The sequence below is a fragment of the Liolophura sinensis genome, chromosome 10, assembly GCF_032854445.1.
Source record: "Liolophura sinensis isolate JHLJ2023 chromosome 10, CUHK_Ljap_v2, whole genome shotgun sequence".
In the NCBI taxonomy this organism is placed as follows: domain Eukaryota; kingdom Metazoa; phylum Mollusca; class Polyplacophora; order Chitonida; family Chitonidae; genus Liolophura; species Liolophura sinensis.
In genome coordinates, this window is record NC_088304.1 from 16,912,707 (window position 1) to 16,935,491 (window position 22,785).

At 39.6% G+C, this 22,785-nt stretch overlaps 3 protein-coding genes across 5 annotated transcripts in view; 2 read left to right on the plus strand and 1 right to left on the minus strand.

The window, feature by feature from the left end:
- The window catches only part of LOC135476413 (TBCC domain-containing protein 1-like), a 28,617-nt gene extending 20,056 nt beyond the window's left edge, over positions 1 to 8,561 (minus strand). For both annotated transcript variants that reach the window (XM_064756422.1, XM_064756421.1), the window contains exons 1-6: positions 8,496 to 8,561; positions 5,212 to 5,363; positions 3,355 to 3,416; positions 2,929 to 2,991; positions 1,990 to 2,090; positions 1,400 to 1,510 (exon numbers count right to left, since the gene is read on the minus strand). In XM_064756422.1, coding sequence (XP_064612492.1) covers positions 1,400 to 1,510; positions 1,990 to 2,090; positions 2,929 to 2,991; positions 3,355 to 3,416; positions 5,212 to 5,310 — 436 coding nt within the window. In that variant the 5' untranslated portion in view covers positions 5,311 to 5,363; positions 8,496 to 8,561. The remainder of the gene's footprint in view (positions 1 to 1,399; positions 1,511 to 1,989; positions 2,091 to 2,928; positions 2,992 to 3,354; positions 3,417 to 5,211; positions 5,364 to 8,495) is intronic.
- A 189-nt stretch (positions 8,562 to 8,750) lies between these two features.
- Positions 8,751 to 14,078, plus strand: LOC135476710 (endoplasmic reticulum resident protein 29-like). The gene is made up of 4 exons (XM_064756823.1): positions 8,751 to 8,906; positions 10,014 to 10,152; positions 11,757 to 11,918; positions 13,005 to 14,078. The coding sequence occupies exons 1-4, from the start codon at positions 8,790 to 8,792 to the stop codon at positions 13,337 to 13,339; spliced, it is 753 nt and encodes a 250-aa protein (XP_064612893.1). The 5' UTR covers positions 8,751 to 8,789; the 3' UTR covers positions 13,340 to 14,078.
- A 1,909-nt stretch (positions 14,079 to 15,987) lies between these two features.
- On the plus strand, positions 15,988 to 22,085 carry LOC135476626 (NAD-dependent protein lipoamidase sirtuin-4, mitochondrial-like). 2 transcript variants are annotated; one of them, XM_064756714.1, is made up of 3 exons: positions 15,988 to 17,173; positions 18,679 to 18,822; positions 20,569 to 22,085. In XM_064756714.1, the coding sequence occupies exons 1-3, from the start codon at positions 16,427 to 16,429 to the stop codon at positions 20,719 to 20,721; spliced, it is 1,044 nt and encodes a 347-aa protein (XP_064612784.1). In that variant the 5' UTR covers positions 15,988 to 16,426; the 3' UTR covers positions 20,722 to 22,085. The 2 variants fall into 2 exon arrangements, with proteins under 2 accessions (XP_064612784.1, XP_064612785.1); XM_064756715.1 differs by having other exon boundaries at positions 20,586 to 22,085.
- The last annotated feature ends 700 nt before the right edge of the window (positions 22,086 to 22,785 follow it).

The window sequence follows — 22,785 nt, forward strand, 5'->3', positions numbered from 1 at the left end:
CTGCAGTTGCGATTGGGTCACCCAGCGCCATTGCACCCCAATGTTGTGCAATATTTCTGAAAGTAAGCTTTGTTTTGCACAAACCTTGTCTTCTTCACTACACGCTAGCCAGGCCACAGTGTTTGTGTTTTTTGTGTTTTGATTGCAATTTACAAATAACACATCGCAGGAAAAAAAAACAAGACCAGATTCGTGATCAGGACATCAAACTACGTCAGTTGGCATATTTAGAACATCAAAATTCCCAAAAATAGTAAAAAATCAAGTACTTCTGCTGTATCAGCTGCAACCAAATTTGCATTCTTTCTTCCAAATAGTTTCCAGGGAACGCTTATTATGTGTGCTAAATTTCAAGTCAATCAGACGTTTGGTTTTGAAGAAAAAAACTGTTAAATGTTTTCACTTCAACCCAAAATGGCCGCTAGGTCACGTGAATATGGACGCCCAAATCTTAACTCGTAGTAGCACATCTCCCAGTCTATCACATCTCTAAGTTTCACACATTTCTATTCAGCTTTTCTAGCTATAAGAAGTTTTTCAATTTTAAAAAATGTAAAAATGGCGATTTTTTTTTTTGTGGCATGTACCACTTCCGGTTTGCTGACCTCACTTCCGACTATATAAAGGTTGTCTGCTTGCCTTGGGATGATGTCAGGCCTTAAGATTGCAGCTTCATTGCTTAAGGAGATATACCCACTTCTAGTTTTGCAAAAAAATGCATATTCAGAATCAGCGTCCAAAACTGCATCAGATAGGACTATTTGCCGCACATCATCTTTGGAAATGAAGAAAGTATTAGCAAAAAACAGATTTTTTTTGTCACATGACATTTTCACCCAATAGCGAGATTGTACAATTTCCAACGGAGAAAATACACAATCACACCCTGACTGTACCTAGGATTTGTGCAACTGCAGTTAAAATTTCACCCCATTTGCATAAGCCATTCGGGCGGAGGAGATTTTTTAAAATTTTTCATCCAAATCCAAGATGGCTGCCAAGTCACATGACCATATCTGCCCAAAAAGTTACGATGCACAACTTCAAGTGACACATAAAAACATATTAACATTTCATACATATCTGACACGCTGTTTTTCCTAGAAACTCATCACAATTTCACCCAGATTAATAATAATAATAACAATAATTATAATAAAAACAAATATTCCTAACGGATATAATAGGGATTCAAGAATGGCTTGAACCTCTTATAATCCGAACGTTTTCTATATTCTATATACCGCCCTTGTCAAAACTGGCAGACTGGCTCTATAACGCCAAAGGGATGTCACTCTGTGAGGAAAGTTGCTTATTTGGCTATCTAGTGGAGTAGTGGCAATGTGCTAGAGGTTTGTTTTCTGCTGAAGATTTGTTCTGAGTCTCAGTTCCAAAGGATATTCATCTCCAGCCAAGAGTGACGCCTTCAGGGAGACTTTGTGGAGCTGCTGGATGTAGAGATACAACACAAACACGAATGTGCTCACGCTCAGGCTGTTCTTCAGGGCATCTGTCAGAAAATGGATCATACGTGAGAAATCATAAGCCAGGATTAACGCACTGCTCATTCGTCATAATTTGCGCATTTTTAACACCTGGACATGGCTCTACATTAGGTCTTCTGCAGAACACCCAGTCATGGTGAAGCTTATCTAATGAACTTTTGCGGAGAAAATCCGTGGGAAAACAAACATGCAGATTCCTTCCTTTACAGTAGATTATTATATCTTTTTAACTCTGATGTCTCTGCTTATAATCACAAGTCCAATCCACTCACTTTCAGATTTAAACACTGATGCTACAATCCTACACAACTGATGTACACAAGTATATCTTTAGCCCACAATTATAAATGCTCATACAACACAATGAAGACTAAGGGAAATATATTACATGTAACTATCCCATGCACTAACTTGCAAACACATACAGTACTATGTCAGCCGCTGGGCTTAAATCCACCAAACTGCTGCAGCCTACTTGTCTAACCTCTCTCCACCTGTACTGTACACCTGGCCAACCTCAGGTCAAAGTCTGCACGGTCCCTAGCACTGGTGGCCTCACTCAGCAGGTGACACACAGTAAAATACCTGGAACACAAAGCAAGGAGAACAACACTAATCCACCATCTACTCTATCTGTCCTTTACCGATGAATATAGCTCCTCTGTAGAAAACAATTTAACGTCACATTAATTATATACCTCAGAAGATTTGTAGCGTGACTTGTGGGGTGGGGATGGTGGGCAGAGGGTAAATTTTAAGCTGTCCTGTGTAGTGGTTTCAGCAACACATTTCATTTAAGTGTCAGACAAAAATATTCAGGGGCATGAATTGTGGCTAGACTTTCTCCTACATATCAAATGACAAAGAAATACGAAACTTAAATATGAAATGTTATTTCTCAGTTTTGCTACTAAATTATTTATGTCACAGATTATAAATTTTCATGATGGTAAAAGTGAATCAACATTCAGACATACACGTATTAAATTTCAACTCTGCACGTGTAGAATTCTACTGGCAATATTTTAGGCATAGCCTGCAGACTGCTTACTAATTAACGGACTACAATAAACCACTTCAATGATGATGAAAATAAAGTTATTCGCACATTTACCGGTACTGATCGATCAGATTTTTTTTTTAATTTCCCGTTAATATACATGGAGAGACAATAACTAAAATTCAGATGTAATGCAAGATTATATATTTCACCTAAAGTTTGTTTTTCAAGTGACACATTTTGTTTGATTCTTATTGATTCATTCACCTTATGGTCCCATGAGTTTTTGTGGAGTTTATCCACAGTTTTTGTGGATTTATTCCCGTCAGAAGGCCGTCATTGTTGACACAAATGGGATTTTCAGTTGTAATGTTTTTAAGTCATAAAAAGTAAACAAATACAAAGTTTAATTTGTCTACTTACATCCAAGCTAGATCTTCTGTCAACTGCAGCTTGTTACAAGCAATATGTTTCCACACAGAATAACTTGGAAAAAAAAAGAGCATCCCAAAAAAATTAATATTAATAATATAAAAAAAATATTATTAAATAGGAAACCATGCCCTAATTGAAAGTGAATAGTGGAAAACAACTCATAATGTTCCTGAAATTGGCAAAATATGCAGGTACATTAAAAAAAAGCCTTGTGCCAGTGTTTTATAAGGTAATTTGTGGGGCTGAGTTTCTTCCCTACTCTGCTGATAAACACTTGAACTTTAAGGTTTACAAACGACGTTAAACCCCAAGCACACATTTAAGGTTTACAAAAATGAGAAAGCCATAAAGACAGCAGACCATGAAAAAATACAAAATCCCATCCATCAAAGTATTCAAGAATAATACACTTACTTCATTCTAGGAAAACCATTTTTCCCTTTTGTTTTACAGTAAGGAACAATTTTCTTCAGATTCTGAAACAGAAAAGATTTTAACCATGGATTTAAGCTCCATCCAGACTGTAAGTTTCTGAGCTAATATATTACAAGTAACAACTTTTTCTTCTTTCTTGTTTGTCAGTAACTTATATCAATAATCAATAAATTTATGAATCACTGGATCTTTCTATATGCCTAAACTGACTTTAAAAGAAATGAGCCAATATATACATGAAAAATCCATCTTCAAAATGGACTTTGTTTGACTGTACTATTGAAATTACATACACTGTAAACAACCTAAAGTTTCGTACATGAGTTAGCGTCATTTATGACCTCAGTTAACGGCAAGATGACAGCAGAGACCGATCTGTCATCAGCATCTTGTGTCGATGTAATTCCAATACAGTATGTCAGTCTACACGAACATTTTGTTTCTTTACAGTCGGAACTGTTCTCCTACTGCAGTGGAGTTCCTTTTCCCACGTCAATTCCGAAAGCTGAAAAATTTACGCACAATTTGCCACAATCTCCCTTTGCCTTCACATACCATTCTCCTGTAAATTTTCGCCAAAGACCAAAATTTGCTCATATTTAGCAGATCACCACGCACTGCCATGTTTCTAAAATCTGGGTCAGCGAGGCAAGTATGTGCAGCAGCGGTTGACCTATTCATGAAATTGAATGGAACGGATGCCAAAGATAACCCCCCCCCCCTTTTTCACTGCAAAGGTAATTTGACAGTTCGCACAAACTGTGGAGTTCGTCATTCTGCTCCATATCCTTCAGTCAATTGCAAATTTGTGTCTCTCCAGTCACATGGCTTCCTGTCTGTCAAAACTGAAAGCCAGCTGATCAAAACATAGGGCATTTACAATTATGAGGAAACACCGGCGTTGCCAGTTTATGAGGATGAATCACATTACAATAATGGCAAATTACTTCACACGATTAGCAAGGCTAGGATGGTACGGGTGTTTCCGTACCATCGTAAGCACCCCTAGTGACGTCATGAAAGGTCAACCACGAATATGTGGGAAGCAAAAACCTGGTTTATTGGGTCACGATGTCAACACAGCATGTCAGCGTACGTCACAACAGAGAATTGGATTTACTCGTCATAAAGGCTACACAATGTGGAAAAAATTGGCAGAGGAACAAAGAATGTCTTTGTGTACATACTTTAATCCAGTTAATGCATGTACTGGTTCATTTGGAACTGAATTGGAAATGTCTGACTGATAAAGACTTATTTCCCGAAACTGACAAAGAGACTCGTGGCACAGGACATGTTGGACGAACTACGCTCAGCTATAAGACGGAGGAAGTTTTACCTTAGCGAGTAACAAACAATTCACGAGTATGAAACAAATTCCCCAGGTGATAAATTTAATTATTTATTTGATCGGTGTTTTACGCCTTACTCAAGAATATTTCACTTATACGACGGCAGCCAGCATTATGGTGAGAGGAAATCGGGCAGAGCCCGGGGGAAACCCACGATCATGGGCAGATTGCTGGCAGACCTTCCCACGTACAGCCACAGAGGACGGGACTGTTGTTGTTGTTGTTGCAATAAACTGTCATCTTGTCAAAACTGACATTTTCTCACGGTATTTATTTATTTGATTGGGGTTTTACACCGTATTCAAGAATATTTCACTTATATGACGACGGCCAGCATTATGGTGGGAGGAAACCGAGCAGAGCCCTGGGGAAACCCACGACCATTTCCTTCCAGTACCGGACATGGTTGGTCAACACAAGTTTTACCGCATAATGTGTCCTTACATCTGCAGAGACTTACAAAGGCAGCTCGAGTTATACTTACGTTTGTAGACAATCGTGGATGGGGAGGCACAGGCAGAGCTCCATAGCTGAAGGGTTCTGCCTTCACCCACAGGCTCACCATGGGGGTTCCAGCTGCCATCTTCTGTGAGAAATGTCTACCTCAAGTTGCAAGTCTTCTTTGTTTTACGATCTCTGTAAACAACCAAGAATATCCACCTGCCATTCACTTACAGATCATAATTGTAAATGGTTCGACTTCTGACTAGAACTACTTCATACCATTAGCTTGATGGCTAATACACTTCTCTCTTTAAACATTTTAAAATGGACTGGCACAGTATCACAATAATAGAGGTATAGCTACAGCAGTAATGGAAATATGGCTCTGTGTCAAGTCAGGACTACATATTAATTACACAGTCATATTGTACACATCTTCCTGTCAACAAGGTTGACATTTGCTAAAGGCTTCGTAATCACCCTTGTAAATATCTTCAGAAACCTATTCTTTCGACAGCCAATGGCACTGCGCCCCACATACTTCCACCAGGTCATTTTCAGCCAATTGGATATTTTCTCGTTTCGAGGCAAATGCATGTACATTTGGATCCAATTTATTCCTTGACACATTATACATGTACAACAGCAATAAGCTATGATCAATCAATGTGCTTTTACTTGAAACAAACAGCGGAAAGTCCCTGTGTTGTTAGGCAATACCAAACAGCTGATCAATGTGGCCTATGTTGTTGTTGGGGGGGCCTATGTTGTTATTGGGGGGGCCTCCGTGGCTCAGTTGGTTAGTGCGCTAGCACAGCGTAATGACCCAGGAGTCTCTGACCAATGCGGTCGCTGTGAGTTCAAGTCCAGCTCATGCTGGCTTCCTCTCCAGGCGTACGTGGGAAGGTCTGCAGCAACCTGCGGATGGTCATGGGTTTCCCCCGGGCTCTGCCCGGTTTCCACCAGTGCTGACCGCCTTTGTATAAGTGGAAATATTCTTGAGAACGGCGTAAAACACCAATCAAGTAAATAAATCAATAAATAAATATTGTTGTTGCTTTGCCACTAATTTCTCTCAAGCCAACTTTGCCTTAAAATGAGCATCGGGGGAATCACTTAACAATTTGATGTGGAGGGAGTTATTTTTTGCACTAGCACTTTTACGTCTTATGAAATAAATTTAATCCATACACGGCATACATGTACTTCTCATTGCAACGACATCCCATGATGTTTTGAACTCCTGTCAGTGTCAATAACTAAAGTGGAATCTGATTGGACCAAGAATCATGCGAAATTTATGAAGGAAAGTTAAAGATTTTGAAGAGTTAATATGGCTCAGTAAATCAAGGTAGATGATATCGGACATCGCTAGCTTGATAATTAAATGAGGATGATTGTACAAGACTAGGTAAGCCCATACCTTTTCTCTGTAAACTTTAGCCAAGGATCCACATTTAAACAGCTAAATTACTCATCCAATTTCATTAGTTTTCACTCTCCTCCCATCAGCTTATTATTAGGTACAGATGTACTTTACCTAGCCAGCTCCAATTTCATAAGGCATTCACTGTCATTTCGCATTAACCACACTAAGTTAAAGGTTTTGATAGAGTTCTTGTTCCTGTAAAGCATGCATACACATTAAACCTAAAAAGTGCACCATACCCAAGTCTGTTGTGAAAGTTTGCTGTGTCGTGAATTTAGCATCACTGGGTGGAATTCATGTGAGGTGCTGTTTATGCAGTTGAGATAAAAGCTGAAGTAAAATCACTGAGCAGGGTTGACATTAAGCTCTGATGATGGTAACCTGTTTGCAGGTTGCACTTTTTTATGTGGAGTAACCCACCACCCGTTCATTCAATATATGTTATTGATTAGTTAGAATCTAACAGAATATTCTTCTGCAAAAGTCCATACAGTTATTTCATTGTGCCTTTCCAGTAAAATATGTTTTACACAATGAATATACCTCATTGTAAAATAAATAATTCCTTTCGTTGAATAAAGCACACTGTGACACATTTTAAGAATAATTTTTGAATGGCAGACCCCTGTTGTGATGTTGAACTGCCATGAGGCCTACTTTCAATGGCGTCACTTGTGGTGCAAACAGTGGGTGTTGTTGTTGTTGACAATGTTTCTTGCGCAACTGAACAGAATTTTTACTTTGCCCAGTCATGCAAAGACCCGGACTTGACATGTCTTGTCACATTGGATTTGTGAACATAAGTTTTGCCTTCCCCATGGTTTATGAGGGACTGCAATGACTATCCACTGATGCCTTGAATCTTTGCCTTGCCGCGAATCTTGGAAATATGTTCCGAACAAACTTTGCATTGGAGTCTAGTCAATGGTTTGCCCTCACTCGTCTCATATGTAAAGTCGTCGTGAAGGTCCAACAAAAGTCAAAAAATGTTTTTTCCGTGACAGACTCAAAAGTTGCCCCTTACTTTTCAACATTTTTACGGGAACATCAACGGGCCATTTTAGCTGACTCTCAGCGTGCGCGGTTACATGGAAGTCTTTAATGTGGAGGCACGGTTAATACCCGAAATGCTACATAAACTGCTATCAGCGGGGGCCGCTCGTCGTACAAAATGCTGACAGTATTTAAGTGCCGGAGTAAATTGACTTAAACACGTCTTGCAATTCAGATTTTAACGGCCTTTTCCCTGTGAACTTAAAATATTTGAATCTCGGCCTTAGCTCATGGTGAACGAGTGACCGTTCCCCATCACTAGACAGACCGCGACCCATTCGTAACCCAAATGTATCCCAACCCTGACTGAGGTTCTAATAGTTAGCATTACATCAAAATATTTTAATCCTCCTCTCTGACAGCACATTTCACCAAAAATACAATAATCTTCATTACATTCATAGCTGTAAAATTAAGACAAACAGCGGTAAGAATATACGGCTCCTACAATAGTTTGCCATCTTTGATTCTGTCATAATCTCATCCATAAATGTATTTCTAAACCGTGGGGCAGAGAGGACAAGATAGGGTAAGACAGCTCTTCTAAATCTCCAATTTCATTCTATTTTCACACATACTTATTACTGTAAAGACACTACCCCGGCGTAGTGTACTAGTAGTTGTAAAGACAAGGTCTAACTTAGCATAAAATTTAAGCCTAACCATAGAATCACTACCGGGACATGCTCCAACCGGTGCTTCTAAAACGTTGCAACAACAGCAATGGTTAAAAGTGTTCTCAAAACAGTTCAAGTGTGGCAACGTGTGTGTGACAAAATACATGGCAACGGATAATTCTAAATAACAAGTGTAGATACAGCCGACGAGATATTTCTTCGTACCGGATCGTCTACAAAAGAATCACAGGCACCGATTCTCGTCATTCTGTCAGAAATGAAGTCTTCGATCCCCGCCATTTGTAATCAACCAAGAAGGCAGCGGTAAATTACCAAGGCTTTAGCCACTCACATTTAGCGACTCTGAAAGATTCGGACCAATCGACGCGGTGAGATTTGTGTGGCGGTATTTGATTGGTCCACATCAGCAGGCTTTGCCAGCCAACTAACACATCCCAGCATATCACGGCTTCAGTTCACACTCAGAGCAAGCGAGAGGGAAGTTGGCAGCGAGAGAAAATGGTCGAGAATAACAAAATTATCGTCGGATTTGCGTGCATCATCTCTGCATTTCAAGTCATCCACGGTGACATTGTAAAGGGATCAGTGTCTCTGAATTCTGGCGTATTTGATAAGGTACTGGGGCTGTCTTTGCAAGCTATGTCATTACAAAGAATGCTCTGACTCCATCTGCATGATATGATTTATTTATCGATATGATTTGTGTTTTACGCTGTACTCGAGAATTTTCACTCATATGACGGCGTCCAGCATTATGGTGGAAGGAAGCCGGGCAGAGCCCCGGGGAAATTCAGGACTATCAGCAGGTGTCAAGAGACCCTGCTAGGAAACCAGCATGAGCTGGACTTGAACTCACGGCGGCCACGTTGCGGAGAGGCCCCTGGATCATTGCGCCCTGCTGGCGTGCAGAACCACGGAGGCCACTTGTGCAATAGCTGACAGTAGTTTGGTCAACTGTCTGTATGGAATTCGTAAGTGGCCTTGTAGATACTAAAATAGTGTTGTCTAATTATCCTCCCTACACCCCCCCCACCCCGCCCCCATTTTTTTTTTTTTTTTTTTTTTTTTTTTAATTGTCTCAAATTGTATGTACACTGTACATATAATTTGGGAGTAATATATATATATATATACATATATATATATATATATATATATATAATTACCAGCGTAATGACCCAGGAGTCTCTCACCAATGCGGTCGCTGGGAGTTCAAGTCCAGCTCATGCTGGCTTCCTCTCCGTACATGGGAAGGTCTGCCAGCAACCGGCGGATGGGCGTGGGTTTCCCCCAGGCTCTGCCCGGTTTCCTACCACCATAATGCTGGCCGCCGTCGTATAAGCGAAATATTCTTGAATATGGCGTGAAACACGTATCAAATAAATGAATAAATAAATAATAAATATTAGTCTTAGATATAATGTTTATCCAGCGTACATGTACTTCATACACAAATAGACGTAGCCCTGGATGATTTTTCACTTTTTTAATATATGGACAGCACTCACATCCTCATGCATGGCTTGCTGCCATTCATCCCTTGTAAAATTTTGGATAACAGGTGATTACTGACCTCCCCAGAGGGTAAAGCTATTCCTTTACAATGCTTAGAGGTGGTAAATTTATGCAGAGGCCGTTTGTTACAGGGGAGCAGGATCTTTCTGCCAATTTTATTGAAATGTTTCATTATATTGTATATGTATGTTTGTATGTATTTTGCAGATTATTAACAGGCACAAGGTGGTTCTGGTGAAGTTTGATGAAACCTACCCATATGGAGACAAGCAGGATGCATTTAAAAAAGTGGCTTCATCCACTATATCGCAACCTGATCTGATCATTGGGGAAGTTCAAATTGCAGGTCAGCGACAATGTATTCAGGCAGTATTAATCAAAGTGCTATGTCAACACTTCCTCAAACTGACGTTTTCAGTAGTATGCAGAAGTGACCATGATACAGAAACTGTTCTGCCTGGACATTTATCAAGGAAACAGATTTAAAAAGAGCACATTTCAAGATATCCAGAAAATATGTTTTGCACATGATTGCTTTATTTTCAGTCTCTTTCTTGAACTGAACTGAAGAAAAACACAGACGTGATTGCTCCACTCAGAAGTTGAGTCTTGGGACCAAAACTTGTAGGGCAAAAAGAGGAGATAAACCATTAAAAATGACTTCCGAGGCCAGCATTTGTGGCTGTATTTTCCATTCGTGTGTTCCAAGAAATAGGCCTTAAAATGATACTAAATCGAGACATACTATGTATTTCTGGATAACTTGAAATGTGCTTTATTTTAATCTTCTTGATGTCTCCACTAGTTTTTGTGTTACAGTCACTTATATGTACCTGACCCCTCTCAAATCCAGTCTTTTAGCTTGTCGTGTCTGTTGTTTCAGTCTTGAGGCCAGTATGTACCATACGTTCTCAATAATTTGGGGGTGCACATGGTCTGGGTTCAATACTGACCTTGAACAGGGAATTTGTAGGTTCTTACTGTGTGTGGGTCCTTAGAATCAATAATAGGTTGATGAGAATTGAGTGGCTGTTTCTCACAATCTCCGGCTCGTTAAACCATCATCTTGATTTCCACCAGTCTGGTTTTGGTATCTGTGCATCACATGTGGAAAACCACAGATTGGGGAGTTACATCCAGGCACTTCAGTTTCATCCTGCTATAAACTAACCGCCATTGTGTTAGTGTCAAAACAAGATGTTAATTCAGTGAAAAGATGTGAAATGGTGTCACTGTCCAATTTACAGTAAAACAGCCCTCTTGTTAATGGAAGGGGAGCTACAGAATGAAAACTAGCCAAATTAGGTGCACCTGCTGCTCTATGGAAATGGCGTACTCTCGATAAAACACAATAATATTGTCATTCAAGGTGAAGTTATCCACCACCGATTGCATATTATGAAGCAATATTTTTGCTTCACACAAGTTACCCACTCTCTGTCATATTGCCTCATTTTGGATTTGACAACTGAACTGTACCTGCCAAATGTTGCCAGCTTTTACTCTGTAGCTGTCGATCTCCAATCATTAGGAGAGCTACAGTGCTGTTTCTATCACTGCCCAAATTACAATACATTATACCATATCTAGAGTCATTTCAGTTCTGGAAAATGTTTGAGATCCCAAACTGTTGGCTGCACAGGCTAAATTAGATGTATTTTAACTAACAGGCAGAATTTCAAGTTTTCATACAAAAACTCATTCACCGACTTAAAAGCTCCTAGAAAACCTCATTTTGAGTTGCATTTTTGAAATTTCTTTATGCAGTCAAAACGTTACCATTAAACCAGAATTATTAATGTTTTTTATAGACATGGCCCTGATATTACAGCATGACCATTGGGCAGGTGACAAGATAAAAGGGGCCTAAGGGAGGTTAGGTTGTCATCTTGCCAAATGGTTTGTCCTTAGAGGCTTAAAATATGAATTATGCTGGATGTTTGTTTATAGACTACGGTGACAAGGACAACTCAGACCTTGGGGAGAGATTTTCTGTGAAAAAGGAAGAATTACCCGTGTACAAGTTATTCATGGATGGCAAGGAAAAAGCAACTTATAGTGGAGATGTCAAAAATGCTGATGATATCAAAAGCTTCCTCATACAACAGTCTGGTAAGTGTTCTCGTCAAGTGGCCCTAGCATTTTTCTGAAGTGAACAGTTAAAGTGGGAAGAGTGTGTATACCCTCTGATGTAGCTGTGTAGCATGTTTGTCAGATCAGCATGACTGTAGCATTTATTTCTTTTGTGGTGCAAACCCATAATTGTTTTTGCTTATTTAACTGGTTCACCAGGTATAAGTGGGTTTTCAGTGGTCTCTCTGGTTTTCTAAAGCCAAAAGAGTACTGGCGCTATAAATGAAATGCATATATTCTGGAGAACAGCGTAATACCCCATTCAGTTATATAAATATATTGATGGAACTAGATAATGTGAAAAGAGCAGATGGAAAATGGATCCAATAAGTCTTTTCAGTATGTTTGATAAGAAACATAAGGTCCTGATCTTTACCTACCTTGACATTGTCACTCCAAATTAACTATTTGGTGTCTGAAATACGGAAGTGTTATTAAAAATCAGCAGACGGACACAAAAGGAAATCCTGCAATTGTAGAGTTGGTAGGTGAAAGCCTTAATGGAGACCTGAGAAATGTTAAAAAATGTGTGATCAATTGCTCAGTATGTTAAGAAAATCACTACGGCAACACTGTTCACTTCTTTATTGTAAACTAAAAAATCAGCAACAACTGTAGGGTCATACAAAATTCACAAATGTATTACTTATCACTTTCACACATTTACCATACATGTATCAACGTGATTTGTCTACGATGTCTGTTGCCATGGAGGTTGCGTGCTGGCAATACTATGTGTGGATAGTTAAGTGCGCAGGCTGTTGGTTTATCATAGTAATTCGTTAATCAGAGGCCTCCGTAGCTCAGTTGGTTAGGGCGCTAGCACAGCGTAATGACTCCGGAGCCTCTCACCATTGCGGTCATTGTGAGTAGCTCATGGTGGCTTTCTCTCCAGTCGTGGGAAGGTCTGCAACCTGCCAATGGTCGTGGGTTCCCCCCGAGCTGTGCCCGGCTTCTTCCCACCATAATGCTGGCTGCCGTCATATAAGTGAAATATTCTTGAGTACGGCGTAAAACACCAATCAAATAAATAATTTGTTAATGACTGGGTGGTTTATGTTTCAGGTCTGTGGATAGGGCTGCCAGCATGTCTGGAAAATTTTGACAATTTGGTGAAAGACTTTTTCAAAGCGGGTAAAAAAACTGCACAAGAGAAGGTGATCGCAAAAGCAGAGGAGGCTATCAAAGAATTGACCAGTGACTCAGAAAGAACTTCTGCTGAAATTTACATAAAAACGATGAAAAAAATCCTTGAAAAAGGAAAAGACTTTGTGGAAACGGAGATAGCTCGAGTAGAAAAACTAAAAGCTGGCAAAGTCAGTGACAAGAAGAAAGAGCAGCTTGGTGATCGTTTAAGCATTCTAACTTCTTTCAAGATAAGACAGAAAGATGAACTCTAAAACTTTGCCTGCAGTTTTTTGGCGTTTTATAATCTAAAAGGTCCATTTCAACTGATTGTTTTACAAATTTTGTGCTACTTGATGATCATCTTGTGAATTTGATTGATTCTTTTGTGCATCCCATTTTTAAGCAAAGAGATTAATAACCATAACAATACATTTTATCATAAGTGGATTTGCTCAACTGGTTGGGTAGTACCCAAACATGGATACTCCAATGAGGCATCATGTTGATTGTTGAAAGGAAACCATAGTCAATGTGTCAAAGTCCATGTGTTTTACAGAAAAGCTTGATTTTCTTATAAGCAAGTTTTGGCCTAATGATATGAGTGATGTCAAGGTCAAGGTTGTATGTTTTTTTATTTTAATCTTTGTTTGAGATTTGTAAATACATATGCATGCAAACTTCTTAATCTGTTTCATGTCTGTTCGTGATGATTTACAGATTATATGACTGCGGCGGCCGCTACTGAGAATGAAGAAATTTCAGTCTTAGGTACACTATTGATAATTGATAAACCAAAGCCTCATAAAATATTAGGGTCAGGTGGCTAGCAAAAATTACATAAATAACAAGTAAGTAGATTTATCTCTTTGTTTATTTAACAAAATTTCTGAATACATGCTTCACCTAAAATGGCATGGTCAGCAGATTTGAATGTTTAATCGAATTCAAAGAAACTTTTTGTGTGGTTGTGTGAAGAGATGTGTTGGAAAAATTGATGTAAATAAATACAAGTGAAAGAATCAATCTGTAAACTTTGTGTTGTTTTTTTTGGTGGAGGTGTGTTCCTTGGCTTTTCAGGTAAGGTTTCATCCACATGTTTGAGGGTTGCCTTGGTTTTCCTGTTTCTGACTTCTTTTGGCCTTCATGGTTGACTGACACACGAGCCTTCCATGTTGGTTTCCTGTCCTGTTGTATATGGGAACAGCTGCCAGCAACCTGTGGACGTTCGTATGCTCTGCTCGGTTACCTCCCACTATAATTTTGGCTGCCGTGGTATAAGTGAAATACTGTTGAGTACTATTTAAAACACGAATAGATAAATCCATGGTTGACTGTGTTTCCTGTGGTCTCCATGGTGATCCAGTTCTGGTAACTCTGAGCTGTCTTGTGGTCTTCACATGTCTTTTTACCTAGCTATGAGGGTTCCACGTAGCTCTGTCTGGATCACACTGTTTATTAATATAATGCTGTGGTAGGCATAATTTCCTCTGATCACTGCAAGCCATGATCAGTCATTCGTTTATCTCATGCTATTTTTTTCTTCATCCTGGTTTGTGTCTATAACAAGTTTGTGTGAATACTACTTTCCATGCTGGGTGCCTCCATGGCCGAGGTGGTTAGCACGCCAGTGCAGTGCGATGACACAGGAGCCTCTATTCAATGAGATCGTTGTGAGTTCAAGTCCAGCTCATGCTAGCTTCTTCTCTGGCTGTACGTTGGAAGGTCTGCCAGCAACCTGCCAATGGTCGTGGGTTGCCCAGGGTTCAGCCCGGTGTCCTCCCACTACAATGCTGGTTGCTGTCATGTAAGTGAAATATTCTTGAGCACGGCATAAAACGCCAATAAATAAATCCGATAAATAAATAAATCCATACTGCTCGGCCATTTATTTCACAGCACTTTTTATCTACAGCTGTTGTTTCTTGTTTAAAGCTCAAGAAAATGTAAAAGAGAGAAAAAAAACCCATAGAAAATGTGCGGACAGAAAAGTTGTACCGTACCTTCTTCTATTATCATGAATTTTGACTTCCAAAAGAATCGGAGCTTGCAACTGAACAGGAGGGTCATTGTCCACGAACACCAAAATATTGGAACGAAGGTGGCACCACGTAGGACTATACCTTTGAGTATCATTAGGAAATCAATTGAACCAAACCTGTAGCCACTTGCTTTTCTTGCAAATTTATACAGTGGTAGTCACGTACTTTGCATTACTGAAATTTTAGAGCACACATCCTGCAAAAGAGAGTCTAACACTTGCTGCAAAGCAAGCAAAATTAGTTCCGATACCGATAATCATTGATTCATAAGGAAATAAGCCTAGGGAGCTTCTTTCATTTATCTATTTATTTGGTTGGTGTTTCACGCAGTACTCAAGAATATTTCACTTATACGACGGCGGCCAGCATTATGGGAGCTTCTTTCAATGGGAGCCTGCTGTAGTTTTATTAGTCCATTTAGACTCAGTGTACTATTTTAAAATTCTGACATTCATCATCTCATTGTAACGATGAATGTCGGAATTTTAGATTGAGTTCATTCAGATGAACTACAGTTTTATAAGATGACACCATCTACACAGGACAATCGATATATCGATGTAGCCACAACACGGTTCTTTATCAAGCGATTTCAGTGCTAAAATTAAACGCCAAACTCAGATCAGGAAAGAGCTCAAATCGTGGTTGGTATATTGTTCTGCAATAATGAATGAGTGTACAACTTCCTGGAGCAAAACATTTTTTTTAAAAACACGATTTCTGGTATCTGTATCAAACAAAGAGAAATGGAACACCCAACACATCATGCTACCCGTATTGGTCTTTTTATTTTTATATATACATAGAGAGAGAGTTAATGCCCTTGATCCGCATTTACTCGCGGTAGATAACACATCCATGTTGAAATGTCAAAACGAGAAAGGTCCAATTTTCTCGCTGGATTGAAGTCATTTTCTCACTGGATTGAAGTCATTTTCTCTAACATTCACATTTGTTTATGCTCTCAATCAGATATCCCTGGACGATAAGAATCAGGCATATTTGTGTACTTTGGCGCGTAAAAATAGAAATTGAGTTACAAAGGTTTTAAAAAGTTGGCAGTTGTAAAGTCTGTCAGGTTGTAGTTCAAGTCGAACGATACACCGTTATTTATCGGCCATAAGCCGTCATTGTAACAGGTTAGTAACAGCGTTTTGTTGGTTGCTGACCCCCTTCAGATGTTCACTGTGAAGTGATTGAAGAGCAGATTGACGCCTCTACCAACTACAAGTACATTGTTTTTTGGTTTTGTTTTTTTTTCTGATGAGATGATAAATCCTGAGTAAAAGTAAACACAACACTAACTTGAACAGGGAGAAAATGCTGCCTCGTACGGTGAGTAAAACTTTGGTTTTACCATTTGAAGACAAAAATGTGAAGGTAATTAATAACCTGGTGCCAGTTGTGCAAATCTTCTTCAGACAATTCAGCAAGTGTAGACTGTACTCCTCATCAGACATCCACTTGCAACCACAAAGAAGCAATCTGTACGTGGACAATCTCCCTTCTGCCTTCATACCAGCCTTTGCAGGACACAGTGCAGAAGATGTAGCTAAACTGCAGGAGTTTGTGCAGGCTAGTCATCGATTGTTTATCATAACAGGTGCAGGCTTGTCTACAGAGAGCGGAATTCCAGACTATCGCTCTGAGGGGGTAGGTTTATATGCCCGTAGCAACCACCGACCAATCAACTACCAAGATTTCCTGAAGAGTGCCAAAACTCGGCAAAGATACTGGGCCAGAAATTTCACTGGGTGGTCGAGGTATTCGTCCTTCCAGCCTAACCTGGCACATGTCACACTAAGCCGCTGGGAAGCTGCAGGAAAGTCTCACTGGCTTGTGACACAAAATGTGGATGGTCTGCACATAAAAGCGGGCAGTGTAAACTTGACTGAACTTCATGGTAGCTTGTACAGAGTTGTTTGTCTCTCTTGTAAGAGTAAAATGAGACGACATAAACTGCAGACAATCTTGGAGTCACTCAATCCGCATTGGAAGAAAGAATGTGTAGAGATAGCCCCAGATGGAGATGTCCAGCTGACCCAAGAGCAGGTGGAAGGATTTGTGGTAAATATTTTATATATATAGATGTATGTATATATATATATTTGTGTGTACAGTATGCAAATTTACGGATATTATTGATGTTTTACGCCATATGCAAGAAGCCATGTATTCAAAAAACTTAACATTGCAAGGTGGTGGATGCAATTGCCCTGGATACTATTTTACATTAATCGCACAGACAACACCATGTGGTGTGGTTTTTCCTAGTGAGGGGAAGAGCTTACATGACAATAATGTGAAATGAACCATCCACATATACACTCAGACAACCCAGAAGTGCAGATTTGCGTCTGCACAAATTTCTTTGATACAAAAACTGCATCTACAGCAATCTGTACTGTCGTAATATTGAAAAGGTGGATAATATGAGGTAATGTGATTGCTTTAATAAGAAGACTTGTCTTGTGACCTGTGTAACAAAGTTTTCAGAAGCATTTAGAATTTGGTGTCAAAGGCTGGATGGATATGCTGGTAGTTTCATGGTATGTTGTCACACATGTATGTACACATATATATGGCGCATTAAAGCAGAATGCCATGCCATCACATGCTATATCTGACTGTAGAACTTTCAAAATAGCTGTCAACTTGACAGGTCTGCATTGTGGATGGCTGAGTTGTTAAAGTGTCTGCCTTGTATGTGAGTGACTGGTTTCATCATGAGTCGAACATACATAACTACCTGCAACGTGGATACTTAATTTCTGTGTTACTTTCAGTGTATAGGTCTTAAGCAGGGCATAGGTCGACTTGCAATCGTAAGAAAGTATGTACAACTTGATGCAGTAGACCTACGCGTAGGACTTACGTCAAAAACTTTGATAAAACCTTACGATCATGAGGAACTGGTGTTGTCTCATCAGATTCAGCTTTGGTGCACGTAAGGTCAGCTACGACCGGTGGCAACTGTGAGCAGAGGCTAAGGTTATTTTCTGCCTCATTGGTTGACTCAGGGGTTGCGGTATTCATAGTTTAACGCTTGCATGTGATCCACTACCTAATGCATCGCTGGGAGCAACTGTGACCAACTGGATGCAAGCATGCGTAGATGGACGGAACTGCTGAGTCGGCAAGTGTGTGCAGATGCTAAAACCAGTATCCGATTGTATGCTTCCAGTCGCAAGTTCGATCTACGCCCGGTTTCAACTATAGCCTTGTATCAATGGGCTGTGAATGGGTGAGAGGCAGCATTCCTGTAGTGATTACCTGAGAGGTATCTCACCAAAGGAGTGTTGGTCATCTCTGTTGTGTGCCATGTGGCTGGTGGTGGTTACCTGGACTATGTTTGCAAATTCACAATTCAGATATGTTAAAGTCAGTGAAATGACCTGACTGGTGATGGATATTCATTCAAATGGTTAAATTACAGGATTGTGTGGCCATTAAGATTTGAGGCCTTTAGAAAAATAGTGTATTGTAAAGTTAGATACGTTTTGAATTCACAATGTTGTTAGACTGGTCGGACTTGATACATGTGTTTTTCATCTTTCTGGATTCAAACTTAGGTTCCACCCTGTGCAGAATGTGGTGGGATATTAAAACCTGACATAGTGTTTTTTGGAGACAATGTTGCCAAAGCCACAGTGCAGCTGCTGTTCAACAAACTGCAAGAGAGTGACTCCGTCCTGGTCCTGGGATCATCTCTACAGGTTTGTTATATATCCCTACATACTTCTTGTAAACTTTGGCTCCTCATCTAGTTCAAATAAACTGCTGTGTCAAGCTCATTGGCAGCAATAGAGAGTTCCAGCCCCTAAGTGAGAACACAGTCACATTTTGCTCCTTTAATCTCACTTGCCATGTGCATTTAAAGAACATTAATGTTATTAATTTATCTGTGGAGATATCTTATTTTTTATCAACTTTTTTGTTCTTTCCTTTTTCTATTCTGATTTTCAATACCTGCAATTCTTGATCACATTTCCGTACTCCTCACAGTAACAGCAGTGACGGTGTACCAGTCCTTCATTATTTCCACTTGAGCCATACATAGGGGAATTCCCATGGCGGTTACTGTAAATCTTCAAGCTTTTCGACCTCTAAAGCACTTTCTTTTCAGTAGAATTTAAGTATGCAATTATTATCAAAATGAAGGTCGAAATGATTTGCATGTGTCACTGAAGATGCAAGCTTACTAAAACTGTGCAAATTAGCTCTCTACACTTCATGGTTCTCTCAGACTGTTTTAAAATATTAGTCGCAGAGGTGGTTGAAAGGTTGAAGAATTAGGGTATATACACTGGCAGTAATATTCCCCGAAAAGAGCCAGTGACAGGGGACTCCCCATGGCTATTATATACAGTGTCAGTAAGATACATGTTTATACAGGTTACTGACATGTATGGCTGTTTTATACACTGTCAGTAAGACAATGTTTATGTTTACAGGCGTACTCTGTCAACAGGTTACTGACATGAGCCAGGGGAATCTGCATGGCTGTTTCATACACTGTCAGTAAGACAATGTTTATGTTTACAGGCGTACTCTGTCAACAGGTTACTGACAAGAGCCAGGGGAATCTGTATGGCTGTTTTATACACTGTCAGTAAGACAATGTTTATGTTTACAGGTGTACTCTGTCAACAGGTTACTGACATGAGCCAGGGGAATCTGCATGGCTGTTTCATACACTGTCAGTAAGACACTGTTTATGTTAACAGGTGTACTCTGTCAACAGGTTACTGACATGAGCCAGGGGAATCTGTATGGCTGTTTTATACACTGTCAGTAAGACACTGTTTATGTTAACAGGCGTACTCTGTCAACAGGTTACTGACAAGAGCCAGGGGAATCTGTATGGCTGTTTTATACACTGTCAGTAAGACAATGTTTATGTTTACAGGTGTACTCTGTCAACAGGCTACTGACATGAGCCAGGGGAATCTGTATGGCTGTTTTATACACTGTCAGTAAGACAATGTTTATGTTTACAGGTGTACTCTGTCAACAGGCTACTGACATGAGCCAGGGGAATAGGTATGGCTGTTTTATACACTGTCAGTAAGACAATGTTTATGTTTACAGGCGTACTCTGTCAACAGGTTACTGACATGAGCCAGCGGAACAGGTATGGCTGTTTTATACACTGTCAGTAAGACAATGTTTATGTTTACAGGCGTACTCTGTCAACAGGTTACTGACAAGAGCCAGGGGAATCTGTATGGGTGTTTTATACACTGTCAGTAAGACACTGTTTATGTTTACAGGTGTACTCTGTCAACAGGCTACTGACATGAGCCAGGGGAATCTGCATGGGTGTTTTATACACTGTCAGTAAGACAATGTTCATGTTTACAGGCGTACTCTGTCAACAGGTTACTGACAAGAGCCAGGGGAATCTGCATGGGTGTTTTATACACTGTCAGTAAGATACATGATTATATCTATATTTACAGGTGTACTCTGCCTACAGATTCCTGGCACGGGCCAGAGACAGGGGAATCCCCATGGCTGTGGTGAACATTGGGCCAACCAGAGCAGATGCCATCGCTGACCTCAAAATTGATGCAAAATGCAGTGAGATTTTACGAGACATTCAAGTTCACTGACAGAGTCTGTGATAATAAGAGAATTTGTATTCAAAAAAAGGTGTTTGATATTTTTTGGTCAAACTTTAAATATGTAGCCATGTGCATAGTAACTGGCTCCATCTAACATGATGTCACAGGATGAAAATGGTTAAATGCCTTGAGGATTATTAGAACTGGCTCCATCTAACATGATGTCACAGGATGAAAATGGTGAAATGCCTTGAGGATTATTAGAACTGGCTCCATCTAACATGATGTCACAGGATGAAAATGGTTAAATGCCTTGAAGATTATTAGAACTGGCTCCATCTAACATGATGTCACAGGTTGAAAATGGTGAAATGCCTTGAGGATTATTAGAACTGGCTCCATCTAACATGATATCACAGGATGAAAATGGTGAAATGCCTTGATTATTATTAGAACTGGCTCCATCTAACATGACATCACAGGATGAAAATGGTGAAATGCCTTGAGGATTATTAGAACTGGCTCCATCTAACATGATATCACAGGATGAAAATGGTGAAAATGCCTTGAGGATTATTAAAACTGTTTCCATCTAACACGATATCACAGGATGAAAATGGTGAAATGCCTTGAGGATTATTAGAACTGGCTCCATCTAACATGATATCACAGGATGAAAATGGTGAAATGCCTGGAGGATTATTAGAACTGGCTCCTTCTAACATGATATCACAGGATGAAAATGGTGAAATGCCTTGAGGATTATTAGAACTGGCTCCATCTAACATGATATCACAGGATGAAAATGGTTAAATGCCTTGATTATTATTAGAACTGGCTCCTTCTAGCATGATATCACAGGATGAAAATGGTGAAATGCCTTGAGGATTATTAGAACTGGCTCCATCTAACACGATATCACAGGATGAAAATGGTGAAATGCCTAGAGGATTATTAAAACTGGCTCCATCTAATATGATATCACAGCTATTATGGATTATTAACATTGACACCATGGTTTGAGGATTGTGAAATCAACCAAAGCTATCTTAAAGGAATACAGAATCTCTTCTGATTCACTGGTGGAAGATATAGACAAGTCCAGACTGTGCTTTGTTTAAGCTGAATTTTTAGTATGGCAGATTTATTTAAGCATGAACAAAGCTGCAGAGTTTAACCCAGGAATCCTATCTCCACTGTCAAAGAATCAGTTACGATTCTGTATCCCTTTAATACTTGATATAACACATATGGTTTTAATAGATGAAGGCCTTGTAGGAGCAATAAGAAGTATATCAACAATTCTGATGTTTACATTACACCATAGGTCATTGGTTTGGGTACTTTTTTCTCCACTCATGACGCCAACTGACCATACATAAGTGAAACGGTGTAACATTTTACAAAAATCAGTCAACCACTTAAAGGATTAGTGTCCAGATTTAGCTAGTGAGCCTAATAATGGATTCTAACTACACAGAAGCAGATATACTGCTGTTTCAATTTGAGCTCCTAATGGACAATGAGGAAGTTCAGATTTATGACACTGGCATCTGTGACCAGACTTCAGATTCTGAGTTTAAGGTGCTGAATTTGGCCTTTGTCAAGGCATTTCCAGCTGCACAAACTGGTAAGCTATAGCTTACACTCTACATTTCGAGTGTTTGTCTTTACTGCATGTTATTGTCAGCAATCGGAATAACCTACACGTATGCCTATATAGTTGTGTGAAATATAATTGTGGACATCATTGTCAGTGTTCAGTTAAACTTGAGCTTTTAGTCAACTCCCATAGTAGGCCACGCTTTCAAATTCAGCTGGCTGTATTCCTCTGGTAACTTGCGAATAAAATAATGGTAAGAGTGGATGGAGCTATCTTTTGCAGGCACAAAGTTTTTTAAATCTGTATATTTACTGTAAATCTGTAAATCCACATCTTCCTGAGGGTAAAACTGTCTGTAAACATGAAAAAAATGACTCCAGGGTTCTGCGATGACCTATTTTTACAACTGTATGCAGAGAAGCAAACCGTTTAGGAAGAAATTTGATATGTTGTCACTCTTGTAGCTTTTTTAAAACTGAACTAAATGGTAAAGCTCTGGTTGGACTTGT

What these genes read in the sequence shown, in the direction of transcription:
- LOC135476710 (XM_064756823.1), top strand. Translation starts at nt 8,790, where the DNA reads ATGGTCGAGAATAACAAAATTATCGTCGGATTTGCGTGCATCATCTCT. An exon ending in ATTCTGGCGTATTTGATAAG is followed by an intron (nt 8,907 to 10,013) that starts GTACTGGGGCTG and finishes TGTATTTTGCAG; the next exon opens with ATTATTAACAGGCACAAGGT. An exon ending in TGGGGAAGTTCAAATTGCAG is followed by an intron (nt 10,153 to 11,756) that starts GTCAGCGACAAT and finishes GTTTGTTTATAG; the next exon opens with ACTACGGTGACAAGGACAAC.
- LOC135476626 (XM_064756714.1), top strand. Translation starts at nt 16,427, where the DNA reads ATGCTGCCTCGTACGGTGAGTAAAACTTTGGTTTTACCATTTGAAGAC. An exon ending in AGCAGGTGGAAGGATTTGTG is followed by an intron (nt 17,174 to 18,678) that starts GTAAATATTTTA and finishes ATTCAAACTTAG; the next exon opens with GTTCCACCCTGTGCAGAATG. An exon ending in TCCTGGGATCATCTCTACAG is followed by an intron (nt 18,823 to 20,568) that starts GTTTGTTATATA and finishes CTATATTTACAG; the next exon opens with GTGTACTCTGCCTACAGATT.